This window comes from Sturnus vulgaris, chromosome 1, assembly GCF_052056855.1.
Source record: "Sturnus vulgaris isolate bStuVul1 chromosome 1, bStuVul1.hap1, whole genome shotgun sequence".
In the NCBI taxonomy this organism is placed as follows: Eukaryota; Metazoa; Chordata; class Aves; order Passeriformes; family Sturnidae; genus Sturnus; species Sturnus vulgaris.
The window spans coordinates 114,749,768-114,773,362 of NC_142243.1; the positions used below are offsets into that span (position 1 = coordinate 114,749,768).

General features: G+C 39.1%; 1 protein-coding gene across 2 annotated transcripts in view; it reads right to left on the bottom strand.

Annotated features, from left to right (window-relative positions):
- The window catches only part of LOC106851966 (ethanolaminephosphotransferase 1-like), a 54,213-nt gene that overhangs the window by 23,815 nt on the left and 6,803 nt on the right, over positions 1-23,595 (bottom strand). For both annotated transcript variants that reach the window (XM_014874337.2, XM_088174696.1), the window contains exons 2-5: positions 17,271-17,339; positions 12,025-12,133; positions 9,891-9,965; positions 2,914-3,182 (exon numbers count right to left, since the gene is read on the bottom strand). In XM_014874337.2, coding sequence (XP_014729823.2) covers positions 2,914-3,182; positions 9,891-9,965; positions 12,025-12,133; positions 17,271-17,339 — 522 coding nt within the window. The remainder of the gene's footprint in view (positions 1-2,913; positions 3,183-9,890; positions 9,966-12,024; positions 12,134-17,270; positions 17,340-23,595) is intronic.

Below are 23,595 nucleotides of genomic sequence, written 5' to 3' on the forward strand. Positions count from 1 at the left end.
GTATTCACGGGAAATTCTCACAGATCATAGCAGAGGTTTATTTTTTAGCCTTTTCTTCAGACTTTCGGGGTTTCCAATAGGTGTGCTTACTCAAAAGTGTACGAAAATTGTCTAGATGCTATGGTACAGAGGCTCCTGTCCCTGCACCTTTTCCTGCTACTCAGGAATCAGCACAGGATAGATCCTTGTGCAGGAGGGAGGAGAGACAGGAATAACTTTCCCTACTGCATTTGCTGCCACCTTGATTCTGGATCCACAAATGTAACAGCCTTCTGACCAAGCATCTCTCAGACACATTACAGCCATTTTTCAAGTTTACAAACCACAGCTTCCTGCAAATGATTGTCTGCTGTAATCAAAGCTAATTGGAGTGCCAATTACAGCCCAGCTAGCCTAATTGAGTTACCAGTTCTGATGAGTCATCAAGTCACAGAAAAACGTGATGTGCATAAGTCCCACAGACTGCTCTGTCTATAATAAGGTATTTTTTCATGAGGAACAGCAGCTCTTTCTCTGCCACAGCTGAGGCAGAGCCCGTGAGCAGGCTGTGCTCATGTACAGCAGGGCTGACTCAGCAGCCGTGTCCTGGGAGCCACATGCCAGTTAAGCGCTCATTAAGGTCATCAGTCCTCTCTTTGCACACTGACAGTAACTATTGTTTTTCTTGAGTTCTCTGGTGATAACAAAGCCCAAGGTTCCTGGCTACCAACAAGCTTAAAAGCAGAAGCAGGGGACTAGACCACCCGAGTGTCTGGCATGCCACTGCAACGGCATCAAGTTGTAGGTGAAATTACTGAAGACAGGACAGAGAGGCACATTCCTGCAGCAATCCAGCTAGGAATAGGAGGAAATACTGAACTAAACATTGTGAATCAGTCTGGAAGCACCTGGTGTGCTTTCACACTCTTTGCCTCTAAATGTGACTGTGGGAATACCTTGCGGAGAAGCAATGGGAAAAAAAAAAAAGCAAGAGGAACATTATTTTTCTTACTCATCATCAGCCATTTGCTATTGTCCCCAGTATCCTCCAAGTTACTGGAGATGAAGAGCTGTCTTTAATAGTGCACATATCATATAAATTTGCTGAATGGGTTTACAAAACAAAACAAATTTTTAGGGAATTAAGATCTTTTACTAGACTAGTCAGTAGAACTGGAAAAATATATTATGTACTTTCTGGTCTACATGTAATGTATTTTGGACTAATGGAAAAATACCACCTTGAGCTGCAAATCCTGCCTTCTCTTTGTTCATAGGCAATCACAACTGCAACAGCTATTTTTTTACAGATAGGAAAACTGACATAGCTCAATAGTTCAGTCTTCCACCACTGCTGATGACTGATACGTAGCATCAAAAAATCCTCACATTTACAAGCTTATCACTTTGATTGTAACCAAGTCATCACAAAAAAGCAAGTGAGCAGGACAGCAGTTCAGAATCAGAGGAGAACAGGAAACAGCACTTGTTAGCACCTTGCATCCCAGTTAATCAAAGCAGTTTACAATCTTTGCTGATACTCAGCCTTGCCACAAATCTGTCAGGCAGGGAAATATTGCTACCATTATTTCCCAGATGAGAAAACAGGGCCACAGGCACAGGTCACTAACAGGCACTGACAGAGTTAACAGTACTGCTCTGCTAGTTGATACCCATTAACCATGAATGCATGCTGTAGTGATCCAGCAGAGCTTTCTAAACATTCACACGTACAGTGACCATCTGAGCAACAAGTGAAATAGGCTTGAACACAGCTATGCCTCTCCTGCTGGAAAAATGTCACAGAGAAGCCTTATACAGACATGGCTGAAACTTGGAGACCAGCTGGCTGCCTAATGTCTTAGTCCTGAGCCAACTTCTTCTCCCAAAACCTATTTTCTAGGGGACAACACAGATGCACCACAGCTGGACCACCATCTCTGAGTTGTTCTCAAACCACTGGATTCTGATTATGTTTACAGCACTACATCTGCAGCCATTAATCTGAATACTGTACTTCCATTAAAACACATATTTGAGTATTTGTCAAATTTCTTTCCAATTATTTGGCTGTACCTTTCATCTCGTGTCTGTAACAGGAAGCTCAGAAGACTGACTGTGCTCTTCAGGCTGCAAGGCTGTGGCTATCTGAGACACAGATAAGCCAGCCCACAGAAATCCCATTGCTGGGCCCTTGGAAGTGCATTGAGCTTGTTAATACTGCTACTCATCTGTGAACTGAGGACACCATTCACTGTGGTGCCCTGGGCATGTTTTCTGAAGAGGTCCACATCAAGACAGGGATGTAAACCAGACAAGAACTCAACTGGTGCTGATTGTGGGCTGATAAGTAATTCATTTTACTGAGTGTCTATGACTTTTTGACATCCATGATGACTGACCTTTTTTTTTCAAAGGTAGACTTGACAACAGTTACTGCACTCTGCATAGGTACAACGCTATTTCCATTACCACATTTGTTGTAAAATGGATTAGAATTCAGAAGGTCTGGTAGTGTATAACTGTGTAATTACTGTTAATAGATACTACTTGGACTAACTCACATCATGCCTCACAACCTGGTATTGGGGGGGAAATTGCTTGTGGCTTCAGATAGCATAGTAATTTTTGTTAATACCACAAATCAAATGCAGTTAAATTACATTCTCATGGGCACTGTCTAGCTGCTAGGCTTGCTGCAAGCTTTTTTTCTCCTGCACAGCAATCAATCTCTGATGCTGACAATTTGCTGAAGAGCAGCTGTTTATTGCAAATGCAGAAAATATTTCTGAATTACTTTCAGAGTTTTGTAATTTCACATATTTCAATATCTCATCCAAATATATTTGCCTTGAACTCTATTTTTCTATTGCTTTAATATTATGAAAACAATTACACAGTTAAAAAACCAAAATGTAGATGATAAATACTTACCACTTGGCTTATATCATATCCCCAAGGCAGAAAAAGAACTCCTGTGTTATATTTCTCCCAGTGTGAACACATGAAGTTAAACAAGACAATGCTTAAATATATATACATTGTATATACAGAAACTCCAGTCTTCCCATTGTCACGGGAACAGACAGAAAAAAAAGAAAGCACAAAGATGGAGGTAGCCCAGCTATCCAGCCCATGGTCAAAGAGTTCTCCCAGAGGACTACTGGACTGAGTCCTTCGAGCATGTTTCCCATCTATGGAGTCTAGAAGGATTGAGAAAGGAAAAGAAACAAAGAATTAGAGCACAACAAAAGGAGTAGCTTTCTTCACATACCATTCACTAGTGTCATGTATAACATACAGGAAAATTACACTGATGACAGCAAACTGAAGCACAACAGCTCCCTCAATACCAACAGGTTAGAACTGCTCATAAAATAATTGCTCCTGATATCATGTAATTTTTCTCTCCTTACCTCAGCTCTGAAACGAAATGCCATCTTCCTCATGAGTTTTAGAAAGATACTCATAATTATTTGCCCCCAGTGGTCTAGAAACATTTTTACATCAGTCCCTGCAATTAGCTTCAAGTGCTGAAAAGTATCCAAAGGGCTTCTTGCCCTATCCACTGGTATTGTGGACCCTCTGAGCCTTCAGACCACTATTTTGGTAGATTCATTATGGCATTTAAGTTGCTTAATGCTCAGTACCTCAATGACTAACAGCTACATGGCAGCTTCAAGGAGCAAATTTCACAAAATTTATTTATATTTGTGCCTACATATATTTTCAAGTGTTTTTCAGTTTTCATATAAGAGTGTGCCCATGTGGCCAAGAAGGCCAATGGCATCTTGGCCTGCATCAGCAACAGTGAGGCCAGCAGGACCAGGGCAGGGATTGTCCCCTTGTACTCAGCACTGATGAGGTCACACCATGAGTGCCATGTTCAGTTCTGGGCTTCTCACTACAAGAAAGACATTGAGGGGCTCGGGTGTGTCCAGAAAAGGGCAATTTTGCTGGTGGAGGGTCTGGAGCACAGATCTTATGAGGAGCATCTGAGAGACTTGGGGTGGTTTAGCCTGGAGAAAAGAAGGCTCAGGAGTGACCTTATCATTCTCTACAACCACCTGAAAAAGAGGTTTTAGTGAGATGGGGGTCAGTCTCTTCTCCCAGGTACAAGAAGAAACGGTCCCAGGTCACACCAGGGGAGGTTACATTGGACATTAAGAAAAATTTCTACAGCAAGGCAGTTGTCAAGCATTGGAATAGGCTGCTCAGGTAAGTGGTGGAGTCACCATCGCTGGAGGTGTTTAAAAGATGTGCAGATATGGCACTTGGGGACATGGTTTTGTGGTGGACTTGGCAGTGCTGGGTTAATGTTTGGGCCTGATGACCTTAAAGGTCTTTTCCAACGTGTACGATTATATGATTCTAAGAACACATTATAGTTAAGGTGCATTTTATGTTGATCACTTTTAGTACTTGAGTGCTTACAAAATGATCCAGCACTGTACAGGACCTTACTCTGAGGATGTAGATGGACAATATGGTTAAAGTTGTTCACTGCTGTCGAACAGGGGGACCTGCAGCCTGTTCAGCTGGTGGAAAGACAGCAAACATTATGTTTTCCTCTGAGTCACTGAATTGGTTCTGTGAATGGTACAAAATGCAAGGGAGATGGCACAAGGGAGGGATTGTGAATGCAGGCAGGAGAAAGGTGGTCTAGCAGCTGTAACGTTTCTTAGCTGTAATGTCAAACCATACCCTTAGTCTCTTCTGAGACTGTGCAGGTGAAAAATAGAACTATTTTCCTCTTAACTTTAAGTGTAAACATGCAGGATGAACCTCTTAGGAAAAAGTACACAGAACAAATCCTACAGATTACTTGGTTTTGTCTTGAATCTCAAAATAAAATGGAGATGCTTTTCTTTTTGATATTACTTGGAAGGTGCTATAGCTAACAATTATTAGCTATTGATAGCATTAACCAAAATTGACTGGGAACACAACTCAGCAGAGTGAGACCAAAGATGCCACAGCTGCTGTAGATCACATGCTACTTACTTCTCTGGATTATTTGGCAGTACTATGAGCTTTGTTTAATGTAAATATACTTCAGGGACCTAAACCAGGAAAACACAGGATTTCATTTTGTACAGATTTTAGACTATATCTCTATTGTAATACCTAAACAGCTGTGATATATCCTCTGCTCAAACACAAATCTCTTGAGACAGTTCTCAGAACTCTAAAACTTAGATATCTCATAGAGGATTTCAAATATAGCTTGCCTCCTTCATTCTCCTCTATCAACATTTCCACTGAATTTTCAGCATCTTACTGAAATGTGCAGAAAGCAAACTGTATAAGCTTGAGGTTACTTGAAAGGTATTGCAATAAAATTAGGCATTCTTCCATCCATTAAACAATATCCCTGAAACCTAACCAGCAAATAAAGATATAAGCACTCCTAAAGAGTGTATGATGTTTTATATTTCAATAACACCTATCCCAAATCAGACAGGATTCAGTTACACAGGTGTTACTACTTAAAAATAAGAATGATAGAAGATTTGTCTGTTCATAAATTTTAGGTTGTCACACAAGTATATAGATACTAAAATATGTACCTCACAGGGAAACAGTGGTTTTCATTTTGCAAGAACTTTGTTTTTTCTAAGAAGAAGCTTATAATGTTGTCCTAAAATACAGCACTTCTAATTATAACGGTCATGGAGAAAAATACAGGAACTATATGACACATACATCAACTGGATTTTCAGAAATCCTTAACCACATTTTCCATGTAGTTTCATTGGCTTTTTAAAAGACTGAAAATATTTTCTGGTTTAGGTTTCAATTTGAAATCATTCACGCCAACAATGCTGTGTGTTCAATAGCTAGCATACACTGTCCTGCACTTCCATTGCTTTAGAATTCTTATATTCTGGTTTTGTCTTACCAAGATTCATAAATACTCAGTTTTATAAAGTTTATATAACTTTTAAAGAGTGAAATTCAAAGTAACTGCTAAAAGCACTCCATTTATGGAAAGGAAATGATACCAAACCACCTTAAAAAAGCAGGGGGGATGGAGAGCAGCACGTTAGGGAATTTGGAGAGAGTAACTGTGTCATTAAAATAAGCTGAGAAAGATTACAGTTGCGTATTTAGTTAGTTATTATGGTTCTTTGCAGTCTTCCAGAGGGAAACCTTTGGCCATGCAAAATTAAATCTGTGACTAAATATTTCATGAAGTGGCTTGGACAGCAGACATAAAAATCTACATTGATATTAGTTCATTATAACTTTGACTATCAGCATCATATTCCTTGTCTTCCAAGTATTAGGAACTACAGGCTTCACAGGCAAATACCATCGACATTAAAAATCTCAGAAGCTGAACTTCCCATGAGCCTTCTGGGGTGCCACACAGTAACAGTTCCAATATGTAATTCCAATTTATGAAACAATAGTCAATTCATTAAATTACATACAGTGACATAAAAAATGTTTTTCACAGAAGAAACTACTGCTTCTGAGTACAGAGAGCTGCTAGAGAAATCTGTCTAGTAGTTAGCTTCAAGGGATGGTTGTCCCATTGCTTTTTATGGTACAAATACAAAGAAATTCTGAACAGAAAGATTTTGGCACAATTTCACCAACTGAATAGAAATGCCAAGGTTTGTACAGTGCAGAGGAAGGTGTCTGCTCAAGGGGATACCCCAGGTCAATCAAGATGGCTCTACATGCATGGGTCTGGCTCCAGAAGTGGTCAGCCCCTCTGCACAGCTCTGCAGCCTACACATATAACACATCTGTATGTAGCCTGAGGATCTCAAATATGGCACACGAACGTATGGCTGCCCTGCAATGGCCTTACCAGAAACAGCTCCAAGGAGAAGGTACATTTCAAATCAAAGAACAGACTCATTAAGGCTGGAAAAGACCTCCAAGATCATTGAGTTCCATCTCTGACTGAACATCCCTATGTCAACTAAATCATAATGCTAAGTGCCATGTCCAGTTGTTTCTTGAACACTTCCCAGGGACGGTGATTCCACTACCCTTTGGGGAAGCCCATCCCAAGGCTTAACCACTGTTTCACAGAAAAATTTCTTCCTGATGTCACACAGGCACCTCCACTGGCAAAGCTTGAGGTTATTTCCTCTTGTCCTGTTGATTGTTGTCTGGGAGAAGAGACCAACCCCCACCTGGCTACAGCCTCCTTTCAGGTGGTTGTAGAGAGCAATAACATCATCCCAGAGCCTCCTTTTCTCCAGGATAAACACTCCCAGCTCCCTCAGCTGCTCCTCATCACACTTGTGCTCCAGACCCTTCCCCAGCTCCATTTCCCTTCTCTGGACATGGTCCAGCCCCTCAGTGTAGTGAGGGGCCCAGCACTGAACACGGGATTCAAGGTGTGACCTCATCAGTGCTGAGTACAGAGGGACCATCACTGTCCTGATCCTGCTGGCCACACTATTTCTGATACAGGCCAGGATGCCATTGGCCGTTTTTGGCCACCTGGGCACACACTGGCTCATGTCAGCCACTGTCAAGCAGCACCCTCAGGTCCTTTTCCATTGGGTCACTTTCCAGCCACTCTTCCCCAGCCTGTGCTGCTGCCCGGGGTTGGTGTGACCAAAGTGCAGGACCCAGCACCCGGCCTTGTTGAACCTCACATCACTGGCCCATTGATCCAGCCTGTCCAGATCCCTCTGCAGAGCCTCCCTGCCCTCCAGCAGATCAACACTCCCACCCAACTTGGTGTCAACTGCAAACTCACTGAGGGAGCACTCAATCCCCTTGTCCAAATAATTTATAAAGATATTAAACAGGTCTGATCCCCTGGCTGTCCTGCATGTGCTGCACAATGACACTAAAGATGATCTGTTACATAACCTTCCCAGAACTGAGGCTGACAGGATTGTAGCTCCCCAGATCCTCCTTCCAACCCTTCTTGCAGGTGGGCATCCCACTGGCCAGCCTCCAGCTCTCTGGGTCCCCATGGTTAACCAGGACTGGTGACAAATGCTGGAGAGTGGCCTGGCTCTTCCCTCAGTACCCTGGTGTGGATCCCACCTGGCCCCACAGCCTGGTGGGTGTCAATGGCACAGCAGGGACTGACTGCTCCCTCCCGGACCACAGGAGTCTCTTCTGCTCCCTCCCGGACCACAGGAGTCTCTTCTGCTTCCCCCTGAACCACAGGAGTCTCTTCTGCTCCCTCCTGGACCACAGGAGTCTCTTCTGCTCCCTGTCCCTGCCCACAAACCCAGCAGACTGGCTGCCTGGAGGATGTCAGGTCTTTCTGTTGAAGACTGAGCAAAGAAGGCATCAAGCACCTCAGCCTTTTCCTCATCTTTGCTTACAGCATTCCCCTCTGCATCCAATAAAGGATGGAGATTTTCCTTGGCCCTCTTTTTGTTGTTAATGTATTTATAAAAACACTTTGTATAATCTTTCACAGCAATGATCACATGGAGTTCTAGCTGAGCTTTCACCAATCCAGTTTTCTCTCTACAAGTCCTAATGACATCCTTGGACTCTTCTTGAGTTGTCTGCCCCTATTTCCCAAGGTCATAAACTCTTTTTTTTCTCCCCAAGTTCCAGCAAAAGCTCCCTGTTCAGCCAGGCCAGTCTTCTTCCCTGATGGCTCATCTTTTGGCACCTAGGGATAGCCTGCTCCTGTGCCTATAAGATTTCCTTCTTTAAATATATCCAGCCTTCCTGGACCGTTATTACACAGAACTATGCACTCCCTTTAAATATACTACCTTGAGTCTCCCAAAAAAATAATTCTGTTGTACTGTGTTGGGGAAAGACTAGTTTGGAATGAGAGAGCTTTGGAAGAGAAAGCAAAAAAGCCATGCTAGCATGGATTTCACTCTCAGGTCAGCATAATTTCACGTCTGTGTCTTCACACCACTGCACAGCAAGGTACAACATACCTAAAAATACACTCATGGCACAGTATAAAGTAGTAAAAATGGAATATGAAACTGCGGTGTAGGTGTTATGGGAGAAAAACAGCAAGAGGGAAGAAAAAAAAAGATACTTATTTCTGTAAGAAGCTCAGGCCTGTCATCACATCTGTCATCATCACCTCTCCTGAAACACTCCTTAAGCACTGAAGTGCCTAACAATTTCCTTTTTTCTGCTTTGTCCTTTATTTTTTCCTATCTTTGAAAGCATCCTCTGCTAATTCTGGTATCTGAACTTCTCTGAATGTCATCATCAAGAAACAAAGATTTTTATGAAACCAAACAGCAGTGACTCTCCTATGAAGAAGGCTGAGAGAGTTGGGGTTGTTCAGCCTGGAGAAGAGAAAGCTCCAGGGTGTCCTTAGAGCAGCCTTCCAGTACCTAAAGGGGCTACAGGAAAGCTGGAGAAGGACTTTTTTCAAGGGCAGGTAGGGATAGGACAAGGGGGAATTAATTCCCTGAAAGAAGGTAGGTTTAGATTAGGTATTAGCAAGAAAATCTTTGAGGATGATGAGGATGATGATGGATTGGGTTGCCTGGAGAAGCTGGGAATGTTCCATCCCTGGAAGTGTTTAAGGCCAGGCTGGATGGGGCTCTGAGCAACCGGATCTAGTGGAAGTTGTGCCTGCCCATGGCAGGGGTATTGGAGTTAGACTGCTGCTATATAATGATTTGCATTGTTCCTCTAAAATAATTTGAACTTTCAAGAGGGATAAGAGTTACTGTAATAGAATCTCTAATATATTACTTAATATGCTGTTTGGGGTTTAAGTCTTATGAACTTATTTTTTTGCGTGTTGTGGTTTGGGGTTTTTTGGTTCTGGTTTTTTGTTTTGTTTTGTTTTGTTTTTAATCTAAGAGAACTGTTTTGGAAAGAGATCAGCAATTTATCCACAATGCCTCTTTATCTCAGAAACATCACTAGTGAATTTGAAGATAAAATTATATGAAAATGTCAGATATGCAAATTATTTCACTGTACGTTACCTAAAGCATAAGCACAAAAGGTGGTAAAAGCACTGAACAGCCACACCCAGGTGGGAACAAGTCCAGGACTGGTACCTGAAAAAAAAGGGGTAGTGAGTCAGTGCAACAGGGGTTAACATCAAAGAAATCCACCAAGACACGCATGTACATACAAACTAGCTGCCACTGATTAACCCACTGCATCAAAGAGATTGAAATATTTGAGTCTGACCTTCAGGCATCGGTGAGCTCTATCAAAGAAGCACTGAGCAAGCTTGAATGTGCTTACAGTGTAAAGGACAAAAGGTAACAGAGAGGTTTGTTGGTCCTGAAATGACTGTAGTATTGCACAAAACAAGATAGTATCTAGGCAAAAGTATTCACAGGTTGTGGGAAGACTATCCATTGAAAAACTAGTTAATGTTCATGTAGTATATAGAAAAAAAAGTTTTCAAGCATGATTATCACTGCCAGTCTGGGGTTTGTGTACTTTTACCACACAGATCTGAAGGGGAAGTTTTTGTCCTTAGGCTAGCAGAAATATTAGCACCCTTTCTTTTTTCCTTGAGAAAAAGGAAAAGACAGTTGAATTGGACAGAGCCCAAGGTTCTGTTCTTGATCTGCTGATAGCATTAATCCAAGGTTATTGTTGCTCTTCTAAAGAAATTGATCCTTTTTCCAAAGAGAGTTCTATTTAACTTAAACATCACCCAATACCATGTCAACAGTAAACAACTGTAAATGCAACATCCTCTCAGGTTTCTGCCATTTGGCACCAAACACAGGGAATTTCTGCATACAGAGGTGTGTCCTTCCCTGAATGATGCCAGGAGATGCCAGCACCTAAAGCACTGCCCTGACTACCTTTCTCTCAGTACCTCATCTTGCCATTCTGAAAGAAAATATGACAATTCCTGACTCCTAGCTGCAAATCTGCAAACTGTACCATGAAAACCAACTGTGCAGCAAATTTGGTCTTTTATTTCTGATCCGAGGTATAGCATTGGTATATGATATTCCAAAGGCCTTTTAGGTTGCATGAAAGTTTTCCATCAACTGAGAAATGATGGATAAGTTCTCATGAGGACTCAGGAAGAGCTTGCAAACTACACATACAGGTCTCAACTCTAACAGACTTAATCACCATTTCAAATGTCTTCAAGTTCCATGTATATTTACTGAGACTGTGTAAAGATAACATCATCCCGTTAAAACGATCTGTTCTGGATGTTCTTTAATTACAAGACTGAGTAAATATCGTCTGCATTGATAAAAGAGCACCAGGTGTTCAAGAACAAGGTCAGACAACTATATAACAAGCTGGTCCTGAAAATGCAACTTTTGAACCAAAACTGCTAATGCATGTCCCTGCCTCTAGCATTGCTATTAAATGTACAACAGCCCCCACCAAAGATTATCTCCTGAAGCCAACCACAGGCATAAAAAAATAAAGGCAGCTAAATGTACTGGTTTCACAAAATAAAAGCACTATCTTCACTAAATTCTCTAGTTTTTTAAAAAATCAAAGCCTTATATATATTTTACATATTAATCACCTGCAAGATTCTTACTACTTTCCGTGGGCTCCAACATCTGGTCTGAGAAGCCCAAAGCATACATGCCCTACACTCAGGAGCAATCAGGTCCAAAAAATTTCTGACTTGGTCTACAATGAGCAGCAAACATGGACTCAGACTCTGAAATTCATAATTTGAAGAGACATTTATTTAGAAACTATGTTTTTCTCCAGAAGCAGTTTTGAATAGGGAGTGTGAATATGTGGAGAAATGAAAGGGAAGTTAACTCCTTCGGGCATCAGTTTAGGTATTAGGAAATGTGAAACCAATGAAAATGTTATGAAAAATATTCAGGTGGATTTTGGCTGCATATTTAAACCCATTTAAATATAATGAGATCTTATCAGAGACTTCAAGCAGCATATGCTGAAACCCATTTTAGGGATAAAATTAAATAAGATTTTTCAATAAAATTCTCTAAATTGATAATGCTATGTGGAGGTAGATTCTCCTATCTGTGCATATAGGAGCCTCATAAAGGAATAAATGGAAGATCCAAGTGTCTGATACCTCCCTGTAACATTCCAAAGTACAAGCAGTTCAGTAATTCTGAAAAAATGCAACGTGAACATATTTACCTGAGGCAGTGTAGTCCCAGTCATAAAAAGATATTAAAAAATAATTAAATAAAATCATGACAAATCCAGAGAAAGTTAACAGGTTGGGAGCAATCCACAAAGGCACTATCTGTTAAAACATGAAAGGAAAAAAAATCAGAAAAATTGTATTTCAAATTGTACATCTTATTTGAATAAAATATTTTATATCAGGAAAGAAGCTTTTATATGACATCAGCATTTTTCAGCTTTGTGTGTATTTCCTCATTTTCAAATTAAAATATAGCTTTAATTTCTGAAATTTATTTTCAAATGCAATCCTTTTGCCTGATTTTTGTGACTGCAGTAAGAATGACATTTTTAAAACGTTGTACTCCCTTTAAAATGTTGTACCTTATCCTCATTTACCCAGCTTCCAAGGAAAGCCTTTTGTGATCAGCTGTATCAGAACTGAAAGAAGACTGCAGCACCCCAGTGTGGTAATTCAGCAACCACGTGGCAGGTTTTTTAAGCATTGTATTCCCACACTATAACAAGGAAAACTCTTCTTCCAAAGTATGTGACTAATTTCTTACTCAAAACATCAACAAAATCAGATCCTGAGCACATTACACTTTTAGATTCAGAAGACCTCCCCGTTAACAAGCATCTCCCTACTCTCTAGGCAATAACTTTCTGACAGGATCTCCCTCTTTACTCATCAATTATAAACACTCCATTAATTCATTTTACTTTGGAGGATGTTGAAAAGGACTCTGTGCCTTCACCTGAACCTCTTTGTCCCAGTAACTATTCTCAGCCATTTGCACCCTGTAAGCAAATGTGTAAGGTGCTCCTTACACTGCACCAGGAATCCCTTTGAAAACACTCTTCCCAAGTAGCACAGTTTCTCCAGAATATTTGGAGAAATAGCCTACACAGCTTTCTACATGACTTTTAGACGGAACATATTTGCAGAAATACTGTATCAACCATTACCATCACTCAAACACATTATCAATATATTTAAAACACAAAAATACTGGAGGTTTATAATTATCTGGAGTGTCTAAGGACTCAAAATTTATATAAAGTGCTTCAACGCTATAAAATAGTACAAGAAAATATTAAAGAAAATCAAGTCAAATAATTCCTGATACTAACAGGAATAGTATATTAGATTACAATAATATACTATAACTATACTAACAATAGTTTTGAAATAAAATGTTTTGTTAATATCTCTGGACTAGGTAGCTGAACAGACAAAATACATATTAATTTCTTCTATCCTACTACTACATTTACTTAAATTAACTTTTAAAATCTGAATGCTTTGACTGATTAACTATCCTGACTAGATTCTCTTTCTCAACTGTACAGCAATTTGTAATATTCAGAAGAAATTGTGAAGACTAAGTCCACAATTCCAAAAACCAGATTAGAGTTCTTAAACACTTTTCCATTGTTTCTTACACGTTTTTTATAATAACATTGGGAAAACTATTATATCTGATATTTGATTCCTTATCAAAGGATAAGGACTTTATCACTGATTTTAAAACACTGTATGTCAGCTCTCACGGTATTTAAAATACACCATGGAATGCATACAGCAACAATTTCAAAAATGTAACGCATCTATCATTTTGAGTGTTCAAAAGGGCAAATCTAAACCTCTAAGAAAAGGGACAGCAAATGTCCCCTGAAGTTCCTTTTGGAGAGCATCTAAGGAGGAACCCTTCACTGCACAGTCTCCTTTTCTTACACTGACTGCATGCTCGGCATGCAGCGACAGCCACACATCTCCCACTTCTGCTACCTGAGGATGCAGAAGATGAATCTCCTGCTGGGGATTTATCTGGTATCTATGACCTTCCATGAAATAAGAAGCACAGACACTGAAAAAAAATCTAGATTTGTCTCTTTTAATCTAAATCATTGATCAAAAGAGTGCTTTAAGATACTATGGATGAAATGTTTACATGGATAAACTGACTGCTTTTTTTCTGTATGATTCATAAGAATTGTTGACTATTAAATTAAGTGGGGCACCACAAACGTCTGCTTTTTAATTAGGCTCATCATTCTAAACAATCACAGTGTAATTTTAAAGTTATTACAGGAAATAATTTATGCTTCCATGGTGCAAACATGAAGAAGTTATATATAACCCATCTTCTTGCTAACAGTGTGTATTTTAAGAAGGAAATCTTCAAAGGATGTTGTTATAGTTACAATCTCTTTGGCTAACAGACACACCATGAAAAACAGTTGCAGGAGCTCTGTCCTCAGGAAAACAGACTCTCCTGCAGTTAAACCCTTAAGCATGTTCTTTTGATCCTTACTGAACTTAATCTGTCTAGGTATTTGGAAAGTATTCCAGTTGCAAAATCCCTTTTGTTATATTTAACGCCTCTTATCCTTTTGGTTGTTGTTACACTACCATCACCCTATTTCATAATTAGAAAATCACAAGATTAACTTCTTACACACCTTGGAAAAAGAGAGCCTGAATGTATTAGTATTCCATAGAAGGATGAGCTGCAACCTTTATTATCTAATTAACAGACAGTAGAGGTCTAATACATCAATGTGCTACATGATTAATAAAACTGGAGGTGCCATGGGGAGAATCACATCTGCTCTCTGGAAAAACCCTTGTGTGCCTGAACCTTTTAAAAAACTCTTAGTTCCACGAACTATTAACTGATTTCTGTTTCTCTGGGTCTACAGCCATTAATTCTAAAAGACTTAATGAAAACAGCAAATGCTTTAATACAGCAACTATTTGGATAATAAATGGTAAAGTACACATTTTTATAAAGCTCTGTTCAAACTTCACTAGGTCACTTGAGACCACTAAAATGCTACTTTTGCCCAATTCTGGTGATAAAATCAAAATTCATAAGCAGATTTCAGTGATGTTGGCATACATCTGTGTATTCCAGTGGGATTTCCTCCTTTTCCTCTCATTGTCCAGCATCTCCACCAGAGATAAATGAGCTGGGTTATGACAATATGTTTTCAGCTCACAAATTCACAGATGTTTAATATCAGGCTCTTCTCAATTTCTTGTAACATAGGAAGTACATTTTACAATAAATATTAATGTCTTATAACATAGGAAACAAATCTTCCAATGAATTCTGTGTTATGGAGTACAGAGAAACTTGTGTTGCCATTAGGATGAAACAGGCATATGAAAGGCAAGACCCATATCCCAAGCTACTGTTCTCAAGGTTTGTTTTGGGTTTTTTGGGGTTTTTTTGCTTGGCTCAGTGAATTTAAGGTCGCTTTTTTTTAAACTCCTCTAGAACCTAGTAAAAACAGTCCATTGGAATTTTTATTGTCACCAGTTTAGAAACTAAAAGATAATTAATTCATATCTGAAAATGGATGCATCAGGATGTCTAAACTGAGTGAAGGAACTTCTCCCAGTCATCAAGATGCACACTTGTACTGCCCAATTTTGAATGAACATACTAGATGCAAAACACTCTTCAAAAAATCTTTTAAAATTATCCCGATTTCCCTACTGCAATGCACTGTTCAGGAACAAAACCATTACAGCAATTTGCATTCCTACTGATATTTTACAGTTATATTGTGGACAATAATTTCGGTGCTCTCACAATTCTCACTTCTATCTCTAGGAGCAACATGGACTCTATTGCCATCTCAGTTACACACTGCTTTTCCCCTGTGCATTGCCAGCTCCTCTGCAGGACTCTGATTCTACATAGCAGTATCCTTTAACGTTAGAATGACTACTTCTGCAAAAGCTGAGAGCAATATAATTTCCCTTTAAATCCTTGTGACACATCACTGAGAAGGATTCTGTAAACCTCTTGTACCAGAAGGCAAAGTGGAATATTCATTGCTGTATCTTCAGAATTCCAACCAAACCAAATAGTACTGTACACACAGCACCCACTTCAGTCTTTGTTTCTGTACTCAGATTGTTGAAATAGGTTTTAAGTTCTTTGCTCTGGTTTGAGTTCTCCTCCAGCATAAAGTAAATTAAATCATGCTCACCTAAAATTCCATGAAATTTTTAAAACATCTAAAGAGGTCACATTTTTTATAGGACCTATCACCCTAAGCTACACGGAGACATTTAATAATGTTGCTTTTCTTCTGGTAAAATACTGCACCCATTAGAAGAACTTATCTCCAAAGGAAGTTTTGCATTGACAACACTCCCCCTTCAATCTGATAGCAAATGAATACCCACCATCTCTTAAACCAAAAGGCCCATGCACAATAAAGCCTCTACACATCTCCCATGCCAGTGTGCTGGAGGTGTGTTTCTGCCCATTGTTTTTCCTCAATATTACGATGGGAATAAAAATAAAGTCTCTGAATTTAATTACTGAAGTCACTGTCACATTTTTGAATTGCTTTTTCTCATTCCATGTTCAGGTTGTTTTTTAATTCTTCAGTTGGGTCATATTACAGAACACTTTTCATGAAATTACTTTGAGCTTATGAATTAGAAATTATGATTTTCCTGCCATATCAAGAATAAGCAACACCTGAATCATAGAATCCAAAGATGGCAGATCCAACAGCACTCTGACCACATATATCTTTTTGTTTGTACAAAGGTTTATTTTCAAGTCTGCTCCAATATAAACATTTCCTGAAATGAGGCAGTTCATAATTATTTCAGGTACTGCCTTTTTTTTTCCTTTTTTTTTTTTTTTACCTCAACAACAGAATAAGCTATTGTGAGTGGTTTATATTTAAAAACTGCAGATTGCAATGCATTAAAGAGATGGCATCTTCCAATCGTTATGGTGATCATGGTAACCACTCTCATTTTCAGCTTCTGAGAGGAATGCCTGGCTGCCTCAAGCAAGTCCCCTTGGGAGAAAATGAGACAGTGCTTGCATAAAATCATATGCACAGCACAGAGAGAAAGCCATGCTGTTGTTGGGCAGCATATGCTGCACAAAAATAATCTGTACTAAGTAAAACCATCAATGTCTGAAAAGCTGTTTAATGAAAGATGCAATAATGAAAGATGTAGAAAAGAAATGGATGCCTTTTCTACAGCAAACAGAAAAAAAAGAAACAAGCCCTTTCTTTCTACAAAAAAATCATCTCAAAAGAACGTCCTCACCTTAAACACAGCTATATATTCTGCAACCTTTGTTTTCTTTTATCAGATGTCTTCATTTCAGCTTTATTGATCACTATGTATTTTTAAATGAAAATGCATGCTATATTTAGAGCAAATTCTTACATTAACATGTTATGCTTTTATTAAATGAAATTCTTACCTTAATAATTTTATTCCAGATGGGTTGCATAATATACACAGATAAAGGATTTGTATCCACAGCACTGTACTGTGAGGAAAAAGCAAGTATGTTAAACAAAGCACTGAACAATGGCTATTTTTCCAGGACATATCCTTCAGCATCTAAGAGCACTCAGTGAGACTGCTGTAAATTTATTTTATTCTGATTTGTACAGGTTTTACTTCATTTAAAAGCACTGGCCTGGTTTTCAATTACCTTTTTAGGCTTGTGAAATGGCAAACAGCTCTGCAGTCACATCTTACTTTTAAATTCTTATTAATTTTACAACACTATAAGATTCTGCATTTCTACCGTATTTTGGATTTAACACCTTTATTTGCACTACGAGTAATGCACAGTCTGAGCACCAGTTCATTGCTAGTATGTAGGGTAGATAGTGAATATGGAATGTGTTTGTAGGTGGAATATTATCTTGCAGAGATACACAGCCTTTGTCATAGTAACACAGTTGCATTTGCACTATGCTAATTCACGTAAGGCAATGTTATGACAAAAATGAGCTCTAAAATAGCACAGTGAATTACCACAATAAAATTTCTCTATTGGATAGACTTGTAAATACATATGTTTTATAAATTCCAGTAAGTACATATCTATATCTTTTGTAAACAAAATATTTCAGAAATCCAAGGCCACCCTGAATTGCTGTTGTCTCCTTTTTCCTCAGAAGACAGTATCAGTTTTATCCTGCCTTGACACTGCAGAACACAGAATAATCGTAGGAAGAACAATCTTAACTGATCATACCACTCAAAACCATGTACTTGAGCCCTGGCAGGCAGGCATTGGAAGAAGTTATCCATCACTAGGGTGGTACACGCAATTATTTCAGAAATTCTTGGACTTTGAAAGTGCATATATGGCTTAACATTGCTAGGATGATATGACTCACATAGATTCAGATATATCTAAATATAGCACTGTCCAAACATTGTGTGCAGAAAATGGGAGTAAGAGAGGGATGTGTTAGACAGTTTGACAAAGCTGTTCATTTGCAGAAGAGTTAATGACAAAGTGTCTTTCCACACAACTTCAGCTAACAATTAATTATCTTTCCATATATATAGTTAATTTATTGACCTCTTTTAGCCAGCTACTCTTCAGAGGAGACTGCACTGTGGAAGTACCTGTTCAAGTCATTAATTAATTATCAAAGCAACTGAGGCACTTTTCTTAAACTCAGGTACCTACATATGAAAAGCTTAGGAACTCTTCCACACATTTCCTTTTCCTATCTGAATACAAAGCATATGTTTAAATTACCTTCTGGACAAAACAAAGTATTCACATAGTAATTTTGTGTGTTCAAGTTTACATCACAGATTATAAACATGGCATCTAATAAAATTATTATAACACATCTGCAATTACATATCAAAATAAATATCAAAAAAATCATCTAGTAGTAACTGTCAGACCAGGCTGCCTAAATTTCCAAAGGGAATAAATTTTTTAGTTCAATGAAGTGTACATCACTGATTTTAATTTTTCTAAAAATCCTGTAAGTGCTCACTTTGATGTGTCATTTTTCTCTGCAACTGCCACCCATATTACTTAATATACAATGCAATTTTGTCATCAACAGATTTTCCATCAGAATACATATTAGAAGTCTTAAATACATGACCTTAGAAAGAAATTAATTTGCAGGTTAAACTTAAGTTTTCATTATTCTGTATGTATTTGCAGATCCAGGTACTGTATTTATCTTTCAAACACTGATTATTACAACTGTTGGAACTTTTGATAGTCCAGCTTGCATGTGAATACCAAAATCTGTGGGCTTTGCTTAAGTTTATGCCAAAATTAACAATAAGCTATACAATACCTATGGCAACAGACCAGTCAGCTAGTACTTAATTCACATAGGAACTATGGAAATCCTCTGAAAATGAAGAAAATTCAAAGTATCCATTAGCACTTTTGAGGTTCCAGGTAATCAGGAGTCTGCTCAAAGTTTCACTGTGGCTACTGCCCATTTCCTTACCCCAGCTGGTATTCAAAGACTGTGTGAGACATGGGACAATTTGCTGACTAGTAGATGAATACAAAATCCATGAATACAGACATACCTGGATAAGAATGTGCAAAACAAGTGAGTTTTACCCTTGCTTCTTGCTTCTTCTTTGGCATTCTCTTTCACCCCTCACCCCCAAGTCAAAGTCATTAATAAAATCAACAGCAGTAAAATGAGGCTTTCCATCCAAGATATTCACTGGCTGTTCAGAACTATTATTTTCTCTTAGAAGACAAAAAAAAGGAAAATCAGTCTTATTTCTTTAAAATTGTTTTCTTATAGAGAAAATATAAGAGACTATAAGATAGTAAATGATTTTTGTATTTTCTTTAATGGAAAATATAAGAGATTAGGTAGCTTTCCAACATAGCTCTATATAAGACACAAACAAAAGATACAGTCAGCTTTTTGTTAGCCTCCCAGTTTCCAAAGTCAAGCACCAAAAATCAAAACAGACCTTATTGGAAAAAAAAAAAAAGTAGAATTACAGCCAGCTTTTGTCACCTAAAGACATTTCAAGACACACCACACTTCATCCTGTTAATTCCTATGTCTGTGGCTGAACTGTTGGTCTTCTGGGTGGGGAAGGAACATTCAGCAGATGTGCAGAAGAATGGAAATTTGCTCTTCCCTCCACAATAATTTGTTTTAGTCAGACCAAAGGAAACACCCATGGAAAAATAGTTTTCAGTCATGGCAAAAAATAAAACTTGACAAATAAAGTCTGCTATACAGTTTTATACTCTGCTTTGTTCTGCTCCCAAGAAGCTACTAACCTCAAGGCCATGAAATCCTCAGGAGTTTAATGTCCATGTCTGCTCAGAAAAGCAAAGTACTGAGTAACATGCTCACATTATGAGCAATGAACATGAATGCAAGAGTCCATTGAACCTGATGTAAAAAAAGCACTGCCATTTGCCATTGCATAATTCTGTCATTTTCAGGGCACTTATACTAAAAGACAAAAGTGGAGAGGATAAGCCTGCTGGAGGTTTTTAAGTAAAAGGTTCATACAAGTACTAAGCACTTCCCTGCAAAAACACTTTCTGCCCTGGAAAAGGGATTGATTGTCCTTATCCAAAGACTAAGGGCTTGGAATAATCAGAAAGCTTCTCCAAATTATTTTTAAATGAAGTTGTAACAATTGGGAGGGAACAGCAGTAGTGAGGGAATAGGAAAAACGGCATTGACTTCATCTTATTCCCAAATTTAAAAATGCTTCTTCTGGTTTTATTTAATAGCTGATATCTCCTTGAAAGCCATCTGCTTTCTCTCTCAGTGTTAATAGCTTCTAGCAGAGCTAGAAATGAGAATACAGACACCAGACATGCACACACATACATAGTGACTCGGGCAGCACCCATGAAATGTGCTTTTACTTGGTGTTCCTGCACCTTAATTTCCATCCAGGGGATCTGGCACAGCATCGAGTTTGTGCTGGTCACCTGTGTTAAAGGGGAAAGGAAAGATCAAGGAGGAGGGGGGGAAAAAAGGGATAAACAATTAAGAAAAAATAACAGAAAAAACAGGAGAAAATAAAATGAGCAAAGTCCAATGTTTGGCTACACAGAAGAAAGACAACTGTTCTGCAGTGACAGAGCAGAGCCAAACACTGAGGGGCAAAAGCACCCACAGTGATCAAGGTCTGCTCTGCTAAATAGAAGGCAAATGGTACCTTCTGGCTCACATTCACACAGCTTAGAAATATTTCCCATTATTGCAAACTGGTCACATCAGCACCACACATCAGCATCTGCTGGAGGGGTGCTGGGCCTCATCATCTGGCCCCACACACCCAACACATCATTAGCATTCAGTATGTTCAAGTTCAAAGTATCTGAAACAATCTGGAGACTACACTGCAACCCAGCAATAGGACACTTTCAGAGCATGAAAGTGAGCCCTGTCTGCTGTGCATGTTCAAAAACCCAAATGCCCATGTTGGAAGAGTGATGAAGGATGGTGAAACCAAAAAAATTATGTACACTACCTCCAGAAGAGACTATTTCCAAACCAAAAGCCTAGCTGTTGCCTTGGAGAGACTGTAGAAAAAACAAACACACAAAACCCAAACAGGGAGTGAGCTAACCATTAATGAGAGCAGACACTGGATCTTCACTGGACTCCCTAAGCCCCTCCAGCTTTCCACTGTGGAGGCATCACAAGAACAAAATTTTGGAATTACTACAATTAAGAGAAAAATACAAAGCATGTCTACACATATTTCAGAGTCAGAAGAGAAAGCAAGCTGAAAGAAATGTAGTTGCATAACTATATTATATCGTTATTTCAATTTCAGCTGCTCTTTATACGAAGAGAGTACTCCTTTCCTGTATTGAAATCATCTTGTCCCAGGCAGCACCGTATTGTCCCATTAAGTCATTTACATTCACAACACCTGTGTTTTGTAAATGATGGACAAAGGGATGGCAGGCATGACAATGGATTATCTTTTGCACAAGATAAGGGGTTTTTGTGGTTTTGAAAGCTGAAAAATGACCCTCCCAATCCAGGGCATGAACCAGTCGCTATTTAAGAGACCTCAGTGGGAAATTACCCTTCTGGACAACTCTTATGCAACATGTACTTGGCTTCTGTGATACCTTACACTTCAGCAACCACACAAAAATTAAAGAAAATATCTGGTAACAATTTTCCATCAATCTTTCCAATTCCTAGAATACATTAAATGTGGGGTTTAATTCTACTTTATATATGTTTCTACAGGTTTGTAGTTACAATGGGACACAGTCTTGGATTTCAACAAAAGCTTCACAAAGGGAAGCAAGAGAAGCATGCTATAAACAACAGAGCTCCACAACACTGTGGCTGCCAAATATGTTCAGCAGTTTAAGTGCTGATGTAGTCCAAAACAGGGTCTTGTTATTTCTTATAATAGAATTGCTTCACTTTATATCATCAGTTAGTTAATTATCCATAAATAATAGCCTGGCTTTTCTATCTCCCACTGCTTAAATAATTTGGTGTATCCTGCATTTCCTCCCACGCACATATATATATGTATATCTTTATTAGGTCACCAATACCTAAGTACAGGAGTTATAAGTCTGTCCTAGCGTGGATGCAGATGCACCGTGAAGGAAGAGGCTGCCCAAGCTGGGCTCCTGAGCTCATCTCTCGCCTCTCACTTTGCCCCCTTCAGTTCCATTAGCCTGTGCACACTACAGCTAGGAAATATGGTTAGATTTTCCTCCCAGTAGATACTATTCCTAGTAAATACTAGAATGTCATGGCTTGTGCAATTCAACAATTCTGATGGGTATTACTAAGTCCTCAGGAAGTTGTTATTACACAAACTGCTGTCCTGGGGATGTTTTGTTGCAAAGGTGTATTTATCATTCACCTTCTCATTTTCAGGAATCCTGACACACTCATTGAGCGACGTGCCACATCCTTTCCCTTAATGAAGTATGTATGGACTCATGTCCATGAAGTCATGGGCACATCTAGCTGTGGGTCAGGACAGGCTACTCGCAGGGACTCATGCCTGTCAGTGTCACATCCCCTTGCTTGCAGAGCAATGTCAAGGCCTTAAGGTCACAGAACCGTGGGTTTGGATCATAGGATCATTCAGGGCAGAAGGAACCTCAGCATGTCTTCTCCTTCTCAATATAGGCTCAACCAGGAGCTCAAAAACAAGGAGAGGTGGACAGTCAGTGGGACTGGAAGTCAGCAATCATTTTTCAATTAACAGTAGTTATATTATGGATGCTGCCTAATTTCTCTTCAGGAAAAGGCTTTGTTTAGTGGGACACGCTCAAACACTCAACAAAGCCAAAATAATTAAAACTAACAGAAAAACATGATTAAATATTGAGCAAGGGGTAATAGAAGACAGCTGCATGTGTGTTGGTGTAAAGAGACAAATGTAGAGGCTGGCCCAGATTGGTAAAAATATAAATCCTGCTAAAACCGAAACCTGCACACTCTCAAGGAACTGCACAACTGATCCTTAACTCACTATTCAAAGAAGCTCTAATATAGCAAGGAAGTTGATTTCTATGGGGGTTTTTTTGTGTAGATTTGTCTTCCACACTTGATAAAAGGAAACAACAGCAGGATTTTGTGCTACACCTACTTCTGTGCATGTACAAACATGTGTGTGCCAGCAGCCCTCTAAAGATCAAACAGCAGACCAAGTACCCATCCAGCTGGAGCTCTGCCAGAGGGTGTACTTAAATACATGGGGAACCCAAAATGGGGAAACCACTCCAGGCCCAAAAGGGAAGACAGATTAAAAGCATG